Genomic DNA, 19,720 nt, shown 5'->3' with positions numbered 1-19,720 from the left:
CATCTCCCTTATACTTGTTAATCTTTTCTTTTTAATAAGGAAAAAACAGGCCTGGGGCATAGAGCTTGCAGCAAGCCACGGTATCTAGTTGGAATTTTAAACATTGTTATGCTCTCATTGTATTTATTTTTAGGATTAATTTATGATAAGGGAAACTGGTTTTCCATTTAAGGTAATGATCTAAAGTTTCTGATGGGGAGCAACATAAAATGTGAGGGAGTCTAACAGTGATTTAAAGTAAGAGAACAGGAAGTGCAGCCTCATACAGCCCAGGGTAGGTCTGTCTCTAGGGAGGTTCTTGCTGGGAACCTGGGTGGAGTAAAGGGAGGGATAAAACAAAAGAGGGGTTTGGGTTTTGGAAAAAAAAAAAAAAAGAACTCCAATCCTGCATATTGAAGAAGTTTCTTCAAACATGTTGTTCTACCGACTGGGGTGGACGGTGCAGAAAACAAAGTGTGTCTGTGAGCATTCACAATGCATCACCTGTACTTCCGACAAAGGCTCCCTCTCTCTCCTGGTGACCTAGGTGACTTGGCCCAGTTGGAGCAGTTGCAGCCTGTTGCTTGCATCATTCACCCAGCCTTTACTGTGGAGAGTGAATCGGCAAGTCAGCAGTTTCCTTTCAAAGCCCATTTATTTAGGTTTTTTTAAAAAAATTCTCAAACATTGTATGTATCCCCATGTTCATAGCAGCATTATTCACAATAGCCAAAAGGTGGAAGCAATCCAAGTGTCCACTGATGGATGAATCAATAAGCAAAATGTGGTTTATACACACAATGGAACATTATTCACCCTTAAAAAGGAAGGGAATTCTGACACATGCTGCAACATGGATGAACCTTGAAAACATTATGTTAAGTAAAACAAGCCAGATACGAAAGTAAATACTGTATGGTTGTATCAGGTACTCTAGAAGAGTAGAATTCATAGAGACAGAAATTAGAATGGTGGTCACCAGGGGCTGGGGGGAGGGGCAATGGGGAGTTATTGTTTAATGGGGACAGAGTTTCAGTTCGGGATGATGAAAAAGTTCTGGAGACGGATAGTGGTAATGGCTGCACAACAATGTGAATGTAGTGAATACTACTGAATTGTACACTTAAAAATGGTTAAAATGGTTTTTAAGAGCTAAACAAAATCATTAAGTATAGAGGAATCCAGGAATACCTGGCTATGGAGTAAGCAGTGAAGGTATGTGCCATGTCTCTCTGTCTGTTCCCACGGCCATCGCAGCCATTCTCACCCTTCTCTGCCCTGCTTTATACCCCGGGGCCACATCAACGTGCCTCTTGCCTTCTGGCTTCTGGTTGCAATCACTCAGTGGGAGTACCAGAAGAATGGGGGAGGAAAGAAGAGTGAGGGTGGAGAATCTTTTTCCCTGGTTCTCTCCCTGCAGGATTGCTGCCCGATGACTGCTCCTTGACCAAGGGTCCCGCAGACCTCTCTGTCTCCAGACTCTGGTGCTCCTTCCTCTGGCCTCTTCAGACATAGGATGGTAGTAGCTCCCACTGCCCCCAGTCCCAGGGAACTGCACTGTCCCTTGTGGTTTCCTCACTTCCTACTAACACCTTTATAAATAGTTCTTTTATTAAATTCTCAAATCACACAATTTGAGCACACCATCTGTTTCTTGTTGGACTGTGGCTTGATACAAGGTTATTTATAAACATCAAAGTCTGGGAAACACTGACCCAAAGAAAATCCACCTATATTCCCAAAAGATCTCTCTGATCCCCCAAACCTTCCAGATACCCAGAGAAGGCAATGGTAAGGGATGGTGAGTGGCACCATCTTCCTCCCCACCCTCCACCCCCTCTCTTACACCAAGCACTTCTTTCCAACTGTTATTTTTAAAAAACATTTATTTATTTATTTGGCTGCCTTGGCTCTTAGTTGCGGCACGCGGGCTTAGTTGCCCTGTGGCATGTGGGATCTTAGTTCCCTGACCAGGGATCGAACCCGCATCCCCTGCATTGGAAGGCAGACTCTTAACCACTGGGCCACCAGGAAAGTCTCACAATTGCTATTTTAATATAGAGAATTCAGCATCTACTGTTTTCTCCAATCCCACAGACCATAAATCACATTTTTTGTACATAACAGAATTCCATACCAATAAAACAATTAAACGATTCAGATATTCCATGGAGTTTTATTTGAAAAAGAAAAAAAAAAAGAGCCTTTTTCCTGTATATGTTTCTATTGAATCCTAGGTACAGATGTCCAAGGATATGGGGCAATTGCAGTTAAGTATGAATAGGAAAGTTGAAATGGTATCTTTGTAAGCTTCTTTAAATTCACAATGGAGATAAAGCTCTGTAAAATGAGCTCTCTCTCCTCTCTAAGGTGGCTAATTATGGGGAAAATAATGAAGACTTCTGCGTTCTTTCTTAGTAGTAATGACTTAGAATAAGCTGAACCGCCACCCCCAATCCAGGGAGATGTATCCTGCCCTTATATTAACTATATACAGGTTATTTTCAGGTCATGAGAAACAGTCTCACTTGCTTGTAAGTTCACTGGCTCAGGTAAGCAGACCGTCTTTTTACTGCAAGAGAAGAGCAACAAGAGGGTGTGTCCTCAGGGCAGGTTCCTGGTTGGTCGGGAGAGAGGGCTCAGAGTTGCATGCGCCTGTGTTTCCGTGATGTCAGGTGAAAGAATTCTACAATCGTCTATGGGATGATTACTCTTGGATTACTACGAGCCCACTCCTGTCCTCTGAGGGCCAGGTGTTGTAAGACTAATACTCTAAATGCCTGCTAGAGGCAGGGTAAAGGGGACAGGGATTCTGGATCCACACCCACGACTGTGACCAGTGGAGGCCAAAGAAGAGGAAATATGCAATGAGCAATGTTTGTTCCAATAAAATCTTACAGAGAAACTAAGTATAGCAGGTAATAAAACATATATATATATATAAATATATATTTTATATATATTGTATGTTATAATTATCTATACATATTTAATATATATATTTCAGTTAAAATGGAGTTTCTTATATTAAAGTGGGGATGGGGAATTTAAGTCCAACCTCTTTGTCTTCTTAGCGTCCCAACCCAAGATGGCCCTGCAGGAGGTCACCCTGGGTCTTTGTCACCTCCGCATCAAGGAAGCTCATACCCGTGATGAGATTGCACCTCAGCAAGTGCCACATCTAAGGTCAGGATTGGTCCTTGTGGGTGTGTCTGGGGCGGGGTGGATACGGGGCTTACTTGTCATTGATGGGCAAAGGAGCAGTGCAGAACTTCCCGATAATGACAGTCCGGTCTTTTTTCCAAACTCGGTGGGAAGGCTGAAACTTGAGTTTCACCTGGTTTATCTGGCACTGAGGGCTGGGGTGAGCTATGATTCCTTTCCCGTGGCGTTGCTGTCTAGGTCTGTAAGGGAAAGGCAAAGTAACTTACTGCCGCACATGTTTGGCCTTTGCCTCCCCTTGGCTCCTAGGGGCTCTGCGGGTAGCCCGGTCCGTTAGTTCCTGGAAGGTGGGCTCCACGGTCCTCTGCATCACCCTTACCAGCCCCTCGGCCCACACCCTCACAGCTTTGAATGTGATGCAGAAAATAGGTGTTGCTTTTTGAAAGTAAATAAGTGGACCCTGCAGCAAAATAGTAGCCCTTGGATTTTCACATCTGGAAAAGGGTCCGAGTTAGTGAAGATCTGAATTCAGGTTAGTGAAGATCTGAATTCTGATTAGTGAATATCTTCAGTCTCAGGTCCATCTACCTGGAAGTAGAGGCCTCTTCTAGGATGTTCAGTTCCAAGAATTTTGTGTGAGGACTACTCTATTTTAGACTGAGTGTGAAAGTGTAGATGGAAACAAGTGAACAAACACACAACAGGCCTCGAAGCCAGACAGAGCTGCGGTGGAGTCCAGGTGTGGTCTCCTCCCAGCTGTGGCTTTGGAGTCACACAGCCCTAGGTCTAAGCCCCAGCCCCCCCTCCCCTGTGCCCTGCTCTGGCCTGTTCCAGTCCCCTCTGGGCTCAGAAAGAGGCATTGTGAGAAAGAGGGAGAGCCCGGAGGGCGCTGCTTTCCCCTCCGCTGTGGCACCGGGTGTTGTCTAAACTGAGCATGGTTTCCCTTTCCTTTCTGGCCTCTTCACACTGATGAAATGTCTTCTTTGTGTACTTTCTAACCCAGGATTAGTCATATAGTTTGTTTTGTCCTTTTGAGGATGATTCGGTAAAACTTTGTTTAAAAGCTGTTCCATTTTCTTAGTTTCTCTCTCTCTTTCTTTCTTTCTTCTTCTTTTTTTTTTTAGATTTCAAAAGTGTTTTGAAGTATTTCAGAGGAAAAAATAAGAAGATTATTCACTTTAAGAGTCTGCTTGGATGGAGAGCTTGCAAACTAGAAGGGCTACAAAGGACACTGTGAGTGAGTGGCCTGGGGACTTGGCCTGGGTAAATTTTCTAATTGGAAGGAAATCTTGGGGTTTCACAAAGTTATAGAAAGTAGGGGAAAGACCACACATAAACCCCCTCCCTTCTTTTCAATTTCTGTTCTGCAAGAGGAAACAAGAACCAAGGAATTGAAGATAATCATGTTCTGATAGCCTTCTTCAAAACAGTAACGCAAATCTCTTTGGGGAGAAAGAAGAAGGAATCTGTGGATGTCCATTCCGATCACTCAGGGAGCTTCTAACAGTGTAGTGGTTGAAGCCATACCTGGAGATTCTACTGCTACTGGTCTGGGGTGGGGCTTGCTGTCAGTATTCTTTAAAGCTCTCCAGGTGGTTCTAACAAGCAGCCAGAGTCGTGTGTCATTGTCATGATTCCTGCCAGTGTCGGCTCATCTACCAGTGGGCTGGAAAGGTGATAAAAACACCCTTGCAGAAGTAACGTGACCTTGAACTGATCTAATGAAAATTACTCAGCTATAATCTGCAAGGCTCACGTGGCCACCCCAAGATCTGTGTGGGTGTCCTGACTGGCTGCTGTCCTGTGCTGTGCGGCCTGGGTGAGTTGGAACCCTGCCTGGTGGCAGAGTGTTTGGGAGCCCAGATGTGAGCTCCTCCCAGCAGAAACTTGTCTTTCCCTGACAGCACCGTTAATGTCCATCACTGCAGCCCGAGAAATGTTTCCAAACCCAAATCTGATCCCGTCACTCTCCTGCTTAAAATTCCCAGCAGCTCTCCAAACTGCTCTCAGGATAAAACCCAAAATCCCTACCCTGTCCTTCCAGGCATGGCATGGTCTGACCCTGGCTTGCCCCTCCAACCTCCTCTCCCCATGCCTGGTCCCACTGCTGTCTGCTCCCCGTGTCGTATCTCACTAACCCCTGGTCTGGGGGGAAGGATCCTCCAAATCCTTCAGATCTCAACTCAAACACTGTTTCTTCACACTTGGTCAGGCTCTATCTTATTTGTTCTCGTAGCCCCTGCCACTGCTGACAATTGTGCACTTCTGTGTATGGGCACTGGTCACGTCCCTGTTTGTGCTCCATCCATCCCCCTGCAAACCACGTTTCTCAGGCTCCCCGGCACAGGGGGGAGACTGCTTCAGGCAGTGATTCGGAGCAGCTGCGTTTCCTCCCTGCTTCCAACTCCTGCCAATCATTCCCACCCTCCACCCCCCATCCCATTCCTTGTTCTACCAACACCACCTGGCTTTGTCCCTCGGGCTCTGGGGTGGAGTGACTCCTGTTGCTGATCTCTGCACTGCCTCCCCACCCTCCTTTTGGGTTTTCAGTTCTCCCAGCACATTTGTAATTAGCTCTTTGTGTTAATTTCCTTCTATTGGAGTGCCTGGCTTGGGCTCTGGTTTCCAGACTGAGCCCTGACTGAGACAGTGATTTATCTGATTAGTCTGTCTCCTGCTGGCTTGTGAGTAACTAACCAATGACTTTTTTAAGAAACATGCACCACTGCTGCTGAGTTCCTGTCCTCTGCCAGGCTTGCGACTCCCTGCACTTGAGGCTCTCTGCCTGCTTACCTCAAGCCTGGCCCCACCAGCTGCGAGGCCCAAGTGTGACCCAACAAAGGAAGGAAATCAGCCCCAGTTCCAGGGATTGGCACCACTCAGCATCAACCCGGCTGGCCCTCACCTTGCACTCATTTGCTAACTGACCCTCTGCCTGAGAGTCTGTTCTAGAAACCCATCTAGCACTGCTCCCCTCTCCTCGCACCCCTCCGCCCAGGAGTAGGTGCTTCCCAGGCTCTGGCCAGCCCTCCCTGGGCCAATGACTGAGGCCTTCCTACTTGCTGACATCCCTAATGCCCCCTGCCTGGATTCCTGACGCTGTTTCCTATCAGGGACCCAATCCCCAAATTCTCACCACCTGTTGGGACATTCCATTACTGCTGTCTGCCTGCTTGTCTGCTATTGTCTGAATACACTATACTTGGACCCAGTACTGATCCTGAACCTGGAACAGTTGCCCAGCATGTGTCTGTGGGTCCATCTGTGGTAGGTGCCACCCTCACCCCCATCCCCAGCTCAGCTGGCTCCACCCACCCATCAGTGATCACACAGTGCCTGTCCTGGGCTATATGTGCATGTATGTAAATGGAAGGAGAGAAGCCAGCCATGTGGGACACTTACGTACATGGTGATCTTGACCGAGGAGGTGACGCTGCTGCTAAGGAAGGTGACCGTGATGCAGGTGTCCTTGTTTCTCGGCTCCTGCAAGTAAAACTCCACGAGGCTGTGGTGCACTAGGAAACCAAAGCAGAGCAGACAGCTGGGCCAGAGATCAGTGGGTGCAATGCACAAAATGTCCCAGAGAGCAGCAGGGCAGTTAGGAAATCTCGCTCTAGCTCTTAGCAGCTGTGTGACCTGGAGCAGATTACCTGTTGTCGCAGGTTCTCAGCTTCCTCTAGTGTAAATTGGGATCATAAAATTACATACCCCACAGGTCTGAATGAGAATTAAATGAGTTAATGCATATAAAGTCCTTAGACAGTGCCTGTGCCTAGGAATCATTCAATACATGATAGTTTTTATTATTACTTTTAATCCTAGAATGTGCCACTCTTTGGCACTGTGTCACTCTTTGTTACCAACAAGTGACATTATCCTGATGGTGTGATTTTGAAAGAACCAAAAAGGGTCTATCTTATACTAAACAATTAACTCATAAAATAGAGCAATGCCCCTCCCCCCCCTTAGCATACACCCTGTGTCGGGGAACCCACCACGTGTGCAGGAGATGACTACTGCCCTTCCTGTGGTGGCTGGGTGCCTGTGTGGCATCTCCACCCACTTGGGCAGCACAGACACTGAGGCTCTCAAAGCTGGTATTGTCGACACAGACTGGCTGAACAGCCTGGTTCACGGTGATATCCCAAGACCTGCTGTCCCTTTGACAAGAGAGGTTAAGAAGGATTACAGCTTCCCCAGCACCCCATCCTTTCCTCATTTAGGGGTAAGCCCATCTGGTGGCACCATGCAGTGACTTCGGTCTCCGAACATTTTCACAAACTCCTTTGGTGGTTGGGACATAGCTAGAGCTCTGCCCTACCTGTACTTTTTCATTTGTCATGTTTTATGGGTGAATATTGGGAGGAGGGACTAAGTGAATTTAAGGAGAGTCAGTCTAAGTTGGAGGAGTGATGTGGTCCATCGGGGCTCATGGGGTTAGTAACAGGACTCACTGCCAGGAACCCAGAAGAAGACAAGAGAGCGCTACACGCTCCCCCCTCCACAGAGCGGAATATTAGATGCCATGTCCCTTCTGTCTCTCTTTCTCAGTTGTTTATTATGGATGCAGATTGTTATGTTGATGGGCAAGGGCTGAACTGGAGTGGATATTTGCAGTGTGGAAAAAAGGCTAAATTACATAGCTTTAGGAATTTAATTCTCTGGGCTGAGTTTGATATATTATATCGCTTCTTCCTTTATCAGCATGTATCACTGATTAAGAAAGTTTCCTGAGGTTCTGCTTCTCTCTTCTCTGATTACCCTGAAAGCCCTAGGAGGGCCAGGTCTGCTAACGTTGGGTGGGTGGGAGCTGCTAGTGAAATCCAACCTGCTTGGGAACATGACATGGGAAACAGCACATGAGCCCTGGATGGTTTGCCAGGGGAACTGGGTCCAAGGCCAGGCCTGCTGCTTACTAGTTGTATCGCCTTGCCTAAGTCACTGAACCTCTCTGTGCCTTAGTTCCTTCATCTATAATCAATAACTCCCAACATCACCTCACAGAACATGATGAGGGTTAAATGAGGTGATGCGGAGAAAACATTTCGGGTGAAACATTGCTCTACAAGAGAAAAGTAATATTGTTAGAAAAATGAATTTTTTGGAGAAGATTCTCTGTCCATTCTGATGCCTGCCTGGCAGAGGCCAAGGGTGACTGCAGGCCAAGAGTGCTGGGCAATGGGAGCTCAGTGCCATGATGGCTTGGGAGTGGGTAAGAGCGGGAGCTGCCAGGTGGGCTGCCAGGTGGGCGCCCCGTACCCCCCACCCCCAGGAGAGGGAAGACTCAGAGGAGGCAGGCCCGCTGAGGTTTTTAAACAGACACAGCCATCCTTCTGGGGGAATGGGGAGGGAGTCTCACAACAAAAATGCAACAGTCAGAAAATGTATGGCTTGGTGAATCACGCTTAGCAGGGACCTAAAAGTGCCTTTAACTTCCAGGTGTTCCTCGGGCTCCCTGGCTGTGCGTACAGAGAGGAGCCGCCGTGAAGCTGCCCTGGAGCTGGAAGTAGAAACAGGGTGTCTGGTCCCAGCAGCCCTGCCTCCGACCCGGACAAGGTCCTCCCTCAGGCTGGCCTCTGAGGGGCGGCAAGACCCAAGAGTAACTGAGAAATACAGCTGAAAAGAGCGGGTTCTTGGAAGAGGGGGCAGAGACACAAGTATGGAGGCAGATGATGACCTGGAAAAGGTAAAGATTTTGGAGTCAGAAGACCTGGAGTTGAATGCTGACTTCTTCACCCACCCATGTAGCCTTGGGCACATCACCGCTCGGGGCTGGGTTCTCAGATGAGCTGATACATGTGGAAAGCCCACCGATGACTCTTGTAACCCACTTTATTCGTAAGAAGTAACCACGTATTCTCTCTGGCATGAAGTTAGAAACACCCCCATCTCGTCTCCCAAATTCTCCCATTGACAGAGGGAAGGGAATTATTACTTACTGAGTTCCAAGCACTGTGCTGGTGATTGTCTGTGTACTAGGTATTTTATTTTATCCTCACAATTGATTCTTTGAAATAGGTACTGTTATTTTTCCCATTTTCCACATAAGTATATAGAGGTTCAGAAAGGTTAAAAAAACTTGCTCCTGATGACACAGCTGGTAAACGGAGAAGCCGAGATTCAAATCCAGGTCTGAGTGACCACAGAGCCTGAGCTTCGGGCTCTGTCTCACACTTCACCAGGCCCTCTAGTACCAGGAAGGTATAGCCACAAAGATCCCTCCACCAACCAACCAGACACCAGCTGATCAGAAAATCATTTAGAATTAGGGTGGTCATATAATGTCCCATCCAAACCAGCGTACTTCTATTCTGAACACACAATAAACCAGGATAACAGGACCCCAGGATAACAAAATCAGGAAGTATAGTCAACCTAGTTAAGATGAAAATAGCATAGGGAAGGAGGATGGTTCAGCCTGTAATGTATGTCATAGATTCTAAGACACCCTTTTCTCTCACATTAAACATCTCTCACAATCGCTGGCATCTTAGCTTCAATGAAATGCAGTGGTTAGGAGCCATAGTAAACAGCTGGAATATGTATATGAAGGTTCAGTATTCCTCACGGATCCTGACCTAGGAGGGCTGCCAGAGTGGGAGACACATAGGATGGGCAATAAGGAGGGGGAAATGTATGAAGGAAGGAGAAATCCAAAAGGTACTCCCAAATACCACTCCAGAGAGAACCTACACTGGAAGGCAGGTTTCCATGTTGGGGTGGGGAGGAATGAGAACCAGTGTACCGACAGTAAGGTAAGACGCCCCCAGGTTCTCATCCATAGAGCAGTGGTTTGGGCTAGCTCTGAAAAGTTTTGGTTCCATCTAAGACCAGTTGCTGCTGTCCCCCACCTCTCCCTTCCCATGGCATTTTTGCCCCAGTTCTTCACCTCCCACTTCAGCTACCATGCTGGGCTGGACACAGCCCAAGACGGAGCCCTGGACTCAGCTGGGCAGCACACTGGCTGAGCTGAGCAGCTCATTTGCCCGCACTCACCACAATATGGAGCTGTGGAAGTGGTCAGGAGGTAGACACTCACTTCCTTGGGAAGCGGCTCTATCTTAACACCACCTTGTTCCACCAACCCTGGAGATAAAGAAGCAAAGACAGCAGAGCCCTGAGGAGGTCATTTCAGGGCTCCACAGCACCCAGCCATGTATCGATTAATTCATGCACCCATTTATTCCACAGACAACTGCACCGTATACTCATGATGTGCCATGCCCTGCAGTGAGTCCTGGGATACAAGCAACCCCATCCAGATGGGAATAAACATATAGGTAGACAAAAAATACATTCTGCAGATTACCTGACCCATTCCCAGGAAGTATTTATAAGAAATTTGAAATGATGTTTTCAACTTGCAAAACAATCTATATGACAGTTGTTTTAATGGCATTTGTATCCTGCGCACTGGGGCACAGGGAGGTGTTTGCGCTGAAGAATAGTGGTTGACAAGTCAGAGAAGGGCATTCCAGGCAGAAAGTACAGTCTGGGCAAAGGGACACAGGGTGAGGAAACATGAAGTACTCTTGGCAGTATGAGTAGTTACAATCCCTGCGGTGTTTGGAAAAAAGGGAAAGTCTAGCGAGAGATGAGGCAGGGCAGTGTGAAGTTAAACCGTCTGGTCCATCACATCTGTGGGAAACAGTGACATATGCCCGATGAGTAGGAAGTAATGTTGATTTGCTTTATTATGGGAAACCACCCCTACTTTAACATTTTGTCAAGCTGATATTCATTTCATTTCTATAAGCAATGGCAGGCTGCTGCGGTTCTGAGTGGCAGCCAGGAGTGGGAAGTGGGAGAGTGAGGGAGGGGGAGGACCCATTTACACTACCCAGGCGTTTTCCTGGAGCCCTCCACACTGGATGACCCCAGGATATTCACAGCCATGATCTGCACAGGGTGAGTTGAGGCTGGAGCCTCAGCCTTCCTGAGCCCTTCTCTCCAGACTGGCCTGGATCATCCAGGAGTGTGCCCAGGCCACTCGGCAGTTAGGAACCCCTCCAGCTGGCATGTGGTCTCACACCTCTAAGGTGGGCACAGTGTGCCAGCATCGGGGATTCCCCCAAAACACTTTGACTTACAGCCTATCAGGATTTGGAGAATGGCTGGCCTAGCGAGGAAGACCTACGGTGAGCAGCGGGTCCGAGAGTGGGTACAGGCAATCTGGACTATACCAGTGCTTCTGGAGAGCATCCTGAGGCTGGACTTACATGCCAGTGCCTGTGTGTGTGTGTGTGTGAGGGTTGTGTGCAGAGCCAGTATGGCATCAGGTAGCAGTATAGAGGGTGAGGGGTGGGACGCAGAGAGCTAAACACCACCTTCCAGGTGAGGACAGGCTGAACGACTCATTGCTTAAGTTTTCTTTACCCCACTCGGATAGACCTCTTGACCATAGGAGATCAGGACTTAAAGAGGTGACAAGACTTGAACTTTCCCCAAACTGTCAAAGGAAGCCAAAGGGGTAGCATTTACCGATCCTTGGACAGGAAAGCAGAAAAGGGTTGAAACAATCCAGACAGTGTCCAGCAAGGAAGACCTTGTAGCTGGTACAAGGAAAGGCCATCAATGGACAGGAATTCTCCAGGGCGCTGATGTAGAGGTGCACAGCCCTCATGTGATCACAGATCAGATAACTGTAGCCTGAACAGGGCAAAAAGAACACAACGAAGGTTTCAGTTCAAGACAAATGGAAACTCCCTCCATGCTACTTACTGTAATTCTATTGAATTTTATACTCCAACAGGCTATAAATACATGGGATGTCCCCCGAGCCACATTTTAAAAATATTAATGAACATGGTTACTACACTCTCACTTTTCTTTTTAATTTTCCTGGATAACTTAGTTAATTTACCAAGAAAATTGTTTACATACACACCCATTCTTCCACGATCATAAAAACTCTCTTTCAGAAAATGGGAGCATACAGAGAGCTGGTGATCCTGACCCTCCCTCTCAAAACGGATATCTGTCTGTACATTTTTACCTTCTTCAGCATCACCCACACAACCGATTTTTTACAACCTCATTATACCCAACCCAGCAACAAGACAATCAGGGGAGTCCCCCACAGTTCACAGTCCATCCACGAAAGCCAATGCGTTAGACCTTCAAGATGGCACAGTAAGACACGGAGATCAACTCCCTCCCCACAAATACATCAAAAATACATCTACATGTGGAACAGCTCCTGTAGAACACCTACTGAACGCTGGCAGAAGACCTCAGACTTCCCAAAAGGCAAGAAAATCCCCACGTACCTGGGTAGGGCAAAAGAAAAAAGAAAAAACAGAGACAAAAGAATAGGGATGGGATCTGCCCCTCGGGAAGGGAGCTGTAAAGGAGGAAAGGTTTCCACATACTAGGAAACCCCTTCACTGGAGGAGACGGCGGGTGGCGGAGCGGGGGAGCTTCAGAACCACAGAGGAGAGAGTGCAGCAACAGGGGTGTGGAGGGCAAAGCAGAGAGATTCCCGCACGGAGGATCGGTGCCGACCAGCACTCATGAGCCCGAGAGGCTTGTCTGCTCACCCGCCGGTGCGGGCGGGGGCTGGGATCTGAGGCTCGGGCTTCGGAGGTCGGATCCCAAGGAGAGGACTGGGGTTGGCTGCGAGAACACAGCCTGAAGGGGGCTAGTGCGCCACAGCTAGCAGGGAGGGAGTCCGGGAGGAAGTCTGAAACTGCCTAAGAGGCAAGAGACCATTGTTTCGGGTGCACGAGGAGAGGGGACGCAGAGCACCGCCTAAACGAGCTCCAGAGACGGGCACAAGCCGCGGCTATCAGCGCAGACCCCAGAGACGGGCATGAAACGCTAAGGCTGCTGCTGCAGCCACCAAGAAGCCTGTGTGCGAGCACAGGTCACTCTCCACACCTCCCCTCCTGGGAGCCTGTGCAGCCACCACTGCCAGGGTCCCGTGATCCAGGGACAAGTTCCCCAGGAGAACACATGGTGCGCCTCAGGCTGTTGCAATGTCACACTGGCCACTGCTGCTACAGGCTCACCCTGTGTTCCAATTATAACTACTGTACCCCTCCCTCCCCCCAGCATGAGACAGCCAGAGCCCCCTAATCAGCCGCTGCTTTAACCCCCTTCTGTCTGGGCCAGGAACAGATGCCTGAGGGCAACCTACACGCAGAGGCAGGGCCAAAACCAAAGCTGAACCCCAGGAGCTGTGCAAACAGAAAGGGAAATTTCTCCATGCAGCCTCAGCAGCAGAAGATTAAATCCCCACAATCAACTTGAGGTTCCCTACATCTGTGGAATACCTGAATAGACAACGAATCAACACAAAATTGAGGTGGTAGACTTTGGGAGCAATGGTAAACTTGGGGTTTGCTGTCTGTAACTGATTTGTTTCTGATTTTTATGTTTATCTTAGTATAGATTTTAGCACTTGTTATCATTGGTGGATTTGTTTATTGGTTTGGTTGCTCTCTTGTTTTTATTATTATTTTATTATTACTTTTTAAAAATAATTTTTATTTTATTTTATTTTTTTCTTTCTTTCTTTTTTTCTCCCTCTTCTTCTGAGGTGTGTGGCTGACAGGGTCTTGGTGCTCCGGCCTGGTATCAGGCCTGAGCCTCTGAGGTGGGAGAGCTGAGTTCAGGACACTGGACCACCAGAGACCTCCTGGCCCCACATAATATCAATCGGCGAGAACTCTCCAAGAAATCTCCGTCTCAATGCTAAGACCCAGCTCCACCCAACGGAGCTGGGCATGGCATAGGGCATCCAGCAAGCTCCAGTGCTGGACGCCCCATGCCAAACAACTAACAAGACAGGAACACAACACAACCCATTAACAGAGAGGCTGCTTAAAATCATACTAAGTTCACAGACACCCCAAAACACACCACCGTACACAGCCTTGCCCACCAGAAAGACAAGATCCAGCCCCACCCACCAGAACACGGGCACCGGTCCCCTCCACCAGGAAGCCTACACAAGCCACTGGACCAATCTCACCCACTGGGCATAGACACCAAAAACAACAGGAACTATGAACCTGCAGCCTGCAAAAAGGAGACCCCAAACACAGTAAGCTAAACAAAATGAGAAAACAGAGATATATGCAACAGATGAAGGAGCAAGGTAAAAACCCACCAGACCAAACAAATGAAGAGGAAACAGGCAGTCTACCTGAAAAAAGAATTCAGAGTAATGATAGTAAAGGTGATCCAAAATCTTGGAAATAGAATGCAGAAAATACAAGAAACATTTAACAAGGAACAAGAAGAACTAAAGAGCAAACAAACAATAATGAACAACACAATAAATGAAATTTAAAATTCTCTAGAAGGAATCAATAGCAGAATAACTGAGGCAGAAGAATGGATAAGGGACCTGGAAGATAAAATAGTGGAAACAACTACCACAGAGCCGAATAAAGAAAAAAGAATGAAAAGAATTGAGGACAATCTCAGAGACCTCTGGGACAACATTAAATGTGCCAACATTTGAATTATAGGGGTCCCAGAAGAAGAAGACAAAAAGAAAGGGTCTGACCTACAATAACAAACCCAAAACATTTAAGAAAATGGGAATAGGAACATACATATTGATAATTACCTTAAATGTAAATGGATTAAATGCTCCCACCAAAAGACACAGGCTGGCTGAATGGATACAAAAACAAGACCCATATATAGGCTGTCTACAAGAGACCCACTTCAGACCTAGAGAAACATACAGACTGAAAGTGAGGGGATGGAAAATGATATTCCATGCAAATGGAAATCAAAAGAAAGCTGGAGTAGCAATTCTCATATCAGACAAAATAGACTTTAAAATAAAGACTATTACAAGAGACAAAGAAGGACACTATATAATGATCAAGGGATCGATCCAAGAGGAAGGTATAACAATTGTAAATATTTATGCACCCAACATAGGAGCACCTCAATACATAAGGCAAATACTAACAGCCATAAAAGGGGAAATCGACAGTAACACAATCATAGTAGGGGACTTTAACACCCCACTTTCACCAATGGACAGATCATCCAAAATGAAAATAAATAAGGAAACACAAGCTTTAAATGATACATTAAACAAGATGGACTTAATTGATATTTATAGGACATTCCACCCAAAAACAACAGAATACACATTTTTCTCAAGTGCTCATGGAACATTCTCCAGGATAGATCATATCTTGGGTCACAAATCAAGCCTTGGTAAATTTAAGAAAATTGGAATTGTATCAAGTATCTTTTCCGACCACAACACTATGAGACTAGATATCAATTACAGGAAAAGATCTGTAAAAAATGCAAACACATGGAGACTACACAATACACTACTTAATAACAAAGTGATCACTGAAGAAATCAAAGGGGAAATAAAAAAATACCTAGAAACAAATGACAATGGAGTCACGACGACCCAAAACCTATGGGATGCAGCAAAAGCAGTTCTAAGAGGAAAGTTTATAGCAATACAAGCCTACATCAAGAAATAGGAAACATCTCGAATAAACAACCTAACCTTGCACCTAAAGCAATTAGAGAAAGAAGAACAAAAAAAAACCCCCAAAGCTAGCAGAATGAAAGAAATCATAAAGATCAGATCAGAAATAAATGAAAAAGAAATGAAGGAAACAATAGCAAAAATCAATGAAACTAAAAGCTGGTTCTTTGAGAAGATAAACAAAATTGATAAACTATTAGCCAGACTCATCAAGAGAAAAAGGGAGAAGACTCAGATCAATAGAATTAGAAATGAAAAAGGAGAAGTAACCACTGACACTGCAGAAATACAAACGATCATGAGAGATTACTACAAGAAACTTTATGCCAATAAAATGGACAATCTGGAAGAAATGGACAGATTCTTAGAAATGCACAACCTGCCGAGACTGAACCAGGAAGAAACAGAAAATATGTACAGACCAATCACAAGTAATGAAATTGAAACTGTGATTAAAAATCTTCCAACAAACAAAAGCCCAGGACCAGATGGCTTCACAGGCGAATTCTATCAAATATTTAGAGAAGAGCTAACACCCATCCTTCTCAAACTCTTCCAAAATATTGCAGAGGGAGGAACACTCCCCAACTCATTCTACAAGGCCACCATCACCCTTATACCAAAACCAGACAAAGATGTCACACACAAAAAAAAAAACTACAGACCAATATCACTGATGAACATAGATCTAAAAATCCTCAACAAAATACTTGCAAACAGAATCCAACAGCATATTAAAAGAATCATACACCATGATGAAGTGGGATTTATCCAGGAATGCAAGGATTCTTCAGTATATGCAAATCAACCAATGTGATACAGTATATTAACAAATTGAAGGATAAAAAACTATGATAAACTCAATAGATGCAGAAAAAGCTTTCCACAAAATTCAACACCCACTTATGATAAAAACTCTCCAGAAAGTAGGCATAGAGGGAACTTACCTCAACATAATAAAGGCCATATATGACAAGCCCACAGCCAACATCATTCTTAATGGTGAAAAACTGAAACCATTTCCTCTAAGATCAGGAACAAGACAAGGTTGTCTACTCTCACCACTATTATTCAACATAGTTTTGGAAGTGTTAGCCACAGCAATCAGAGAAGAAAAAGAAATAAAAGGAATCCAAATTGGAAAAGAAGAAATAAAACTGTCACTGTTTGTAGATGACATGATACTATACATAGAGAATCCTAAAGATGCTACCAGAAAACTACTAGAGCTAATCAATGAATTTGGTAAAGTAGCAGGATACAAAATTAATGCACAGAAATCTCTGGCATTCCTATATACTAATGATGAAAAATCTGAAAGAGAAATTAAGGAAACACTCCCATTTACCACTGCAACAAAAAGAATAAAATACCTAGGAATAAACCTAACTAAGGAGACAAAAGACCTGTATGCAGAAAACTATAAGACACTGATGAAAGAAATTAAAGATGATACAAACAGATGGAGAGATATACCATGTTCTTGGATTGGAAGAATCAACATTGTGTAAATGACTATACTTCCCAAAGCAATCTACAGATTCAAAGCAATCCCTATCAAACTGTCAATGGCATTTTTCACAGAACTAGAACAAAAAATTTCACAATTTGTATGGAAACACAAAAGACCCCGAATAGCCAAAGCAATCTTGAGAAAGAAAAACGGAGCTGGAGGAATCAGGCTCCCTGACTTCAGACTATACTACAAAGCTACAGTAATCAAGACAGTATGGTAGTGGCACAAAAACAGATATATAGATCAATGGTACAGGATAGAAAGCCCAGAGATAAACCCATGCACATATGGTCACCTTGTTTTTGATAAAGGAGGCAAGAGTATACAATGGAGAAAAGACATCCTCTTCAATAAGTGGTGCTGGGAAAACTGGACAGCTACATGTAAAAGAATGAAATTAGAACACTCCCTAACACCATATACAAAAATAAACTCAGAATGGATTAAAGACCTAAATATAAGGCCAGACACTATAAAACTCTTTGGGGAAAACATAGGCAGAACACTCTATGACATAAATCACAGCAACATCCTTTTTGACCCATATCCTAGAGAAATGGAATTAAAACAAAAATAAACAAATGGGACCTAATGAAACCAAAGCTTTTGCACAGCAAAGGAAACCATAAACAAGAGGAAAAGAGAACCCTCAGAATGGGAGAAAATATTTGCAAATGAAGCAACTGACAAAGGATTAATCTCCAAAATATACAAGCAGCTCATGCAGCTCAATATCAAAAAAGCAAACAACCCAATCCAAAAATGGGCAGAAGACCTAAGTAGATATCTCTCCAAAGAAGATATACAGATTGCCAACAAACACATGAAAGGATGCTCAACATCACTAATCATTAGAGAAATGCAAATCAAAACTACAATGAGGTATCACCTCACACTGGTCAGAATGGCCATCATCAAAAATTCTACAAACAATAAATGCTGGAGAGGGTGTGGAGAAAAGAGAACCCTCTTGCACTTCTGGTGGGAATGTAAATTGATACAGCCACTGTGGAGAACAGTATGGAGGTTCCTTAAAAAACTAAAAATAGAACTACCATATGACCCAGCAATCCCACTACTGGGCATATACCTTGATAAAACCATAATTCAAAAAGAGTCATGTACCACAACGGTCATTGCAGCTCTATTTACAATAGCCAGGACATGGAAGCAACCTACTTGTCCATCAACAGATGAATGGATAAAGAAGATGTGGCACACATATACAATGGAATATTACTCAGCCATTAAAAGAAACAAAATTGAGTTATTTGTAGTGAGATGGATGGACCTGGAGTCTGTCATACAGAGTGAAGTAAGTTAGAAAGAGAAAAACAAATACCGTATGCTAACATATATATATGGACTCTAAAAAAAAAAAAAAAAGGTTCTAATGAACCTAGGGGCAGGACAGGAATAAAGACGCAGACGTAGAGAATGGACTTGAGGACACAGGGAGGGGAAAGGGTAAGCCTGGACGAAGTGAGAGAGTGGCATGGACATATATACACTACCAAATGTAAAATAGATAGCTAGTGGGAAGCAGCTACATCACACAGGGAGATCAGCTAGGTACTCTGTGACCACCTAGAGGGGTGGGATAGGGAGGGTGGCAGGGAGACACAAGAAGGAGGGGATATGGGGATATATGTATATGTATAGCTGATTCACTTTGTTATACAGCAGAAACTAACACAACATTGTAAAGCAATTATACTCCAATAAAGATGTTAAAAAAAAAAAAGAAAGGGGAAAGGTTGGTGTGTAAGCACATTCATTGTATTATTATTAACAACAATAATAAAAATTGGAACCAACCTAAAAAAAAAAAGCCAGTGTGTTGAATTTCACCTCACCAAGTGACTGATACACTGAATTTGCCAAATGTCCCAATATAACAGACATTTGGTTTTCTGGTTATTGTTGTTGTTGACTATTTTATTTTATTGAATTTTATTTTATTTTATTTTTATACAGCAGGTTCTTATTAGTTATCTATTTTATACATATTAGTGTATATATGTCAATCCCAATCTCCCAGTTCATCACACCACCACCACCACCACCCACCCCCACTTTCCCCCCTTTTGTTGACTATTTTAAAATTTGTAATAATTCACACTGAATGCATTTGCTGGGGCTAAGAGGTCTATAACGAGCCATAACTCCAGGGTTTAGGGTCTTCAGACTCTTCTTTCACCTTGGGACCCCCTCTCTGGGACCAGAACCAAGTCTGAGCTGCTTGCTGACTTTCCTTTCCCCCAGAGTTGGGACACTGTCTATGGCCAACCTCCTTCTAGCTACAACAGGGAGCTGGGAGACACAAACTAAACCCTTCTCAGATTGTGTTATGAAGAAAAAAAAAAGTGGCCAATTAAAATGCCAAAGAAATTTTCAAAAGCCATTAAAATCAAACTATCCCATCTGATCAGAATTGCTGAAAAATTTATGAATTGTTAAAAGAAACATGTTTTTGGAAAATCAGTAAAGTTGGTAAGTTTGGATTAGTGGTTACTCAACACAGTTGTCAAAAGAATCCTTAAAATGTTAAAATTTTGGTAAAGCAGGAAAAGGTTAAAAACATA

At 44.7% G+C, this 19,720-nt stretch overlaps 1 protein-coding gene and 1 long non-coding RNA gene across 3 annotated transcripts in view; one reads left to right on the top strand and one right to left on the bottom strand.

Moving 5' to 3' along the window:
- Window positions 1-2,135: 2,135 nt before the first annotated feature.
- Window positions 2,136-19,720, bottom strand: part of PLA1A (phospholipase A1 member A) — a 32,845-nt gene continuing 15,260 nt past the window's right edge. Inside the window, exons 7-11 of one of the 2 annotated variants that reach the window (XM_082394950.1) lie at window positions 11,623-11,790; window positions 10,138-10,227; window positions 6,548-6,656; window positions 3,219-3,383; window positions 2,136-2,551 (exon numbers count right to left, since the gene is read on the bottom strand). In XM_082394950.1, coding sequence (XP_082251076.1) covers window positions 2,467-2,551; window positions 3,219-3,383; window positions 6,548-6,656; window positions 10,138-10,227; window positions 11,623-11,790 — 617 coding nt within the window. In that variant the 3' untranslated portion in view covers window positions 2,136-2,466. Of the gene's footprint in view, window positions 2,552-3,218; window positions 3,384-6,543; window positions 6,657-10,137; window positions 10,228-11,622; window positions 11,791-19,720 lie in introns of those variants that run through there. The other variant, XM_082394951.1, reaches the window with a different exon arrangement.
- LOC309630141 lies at window positions 2,906-4,795 on the top strand. Its single transcript, XR_014245439.1, has 2 exons — window positions 2,906-3,165; window positions 4,266-4,795. It is a non-coding gene; the product is annotated as an uncharacterized lncRNA (long non-coding RNA).

Source organism: Balaenoptera borealis (genome assembly GCF_965194805.1).
Source record: "Balaenoptera borealis genome assembly, chromosome: 5".
NCBI lineage: Eukaryota > Metazoa > Chordata > Mammalia > Artiodactyla > Balaenopteridae > Balaenoptera > Balaenoptera borealis.
Note: the sequence above shows the minus strand (reverse complement) of the source record. Positions and strands in the feature narration are given on the sequence as shown.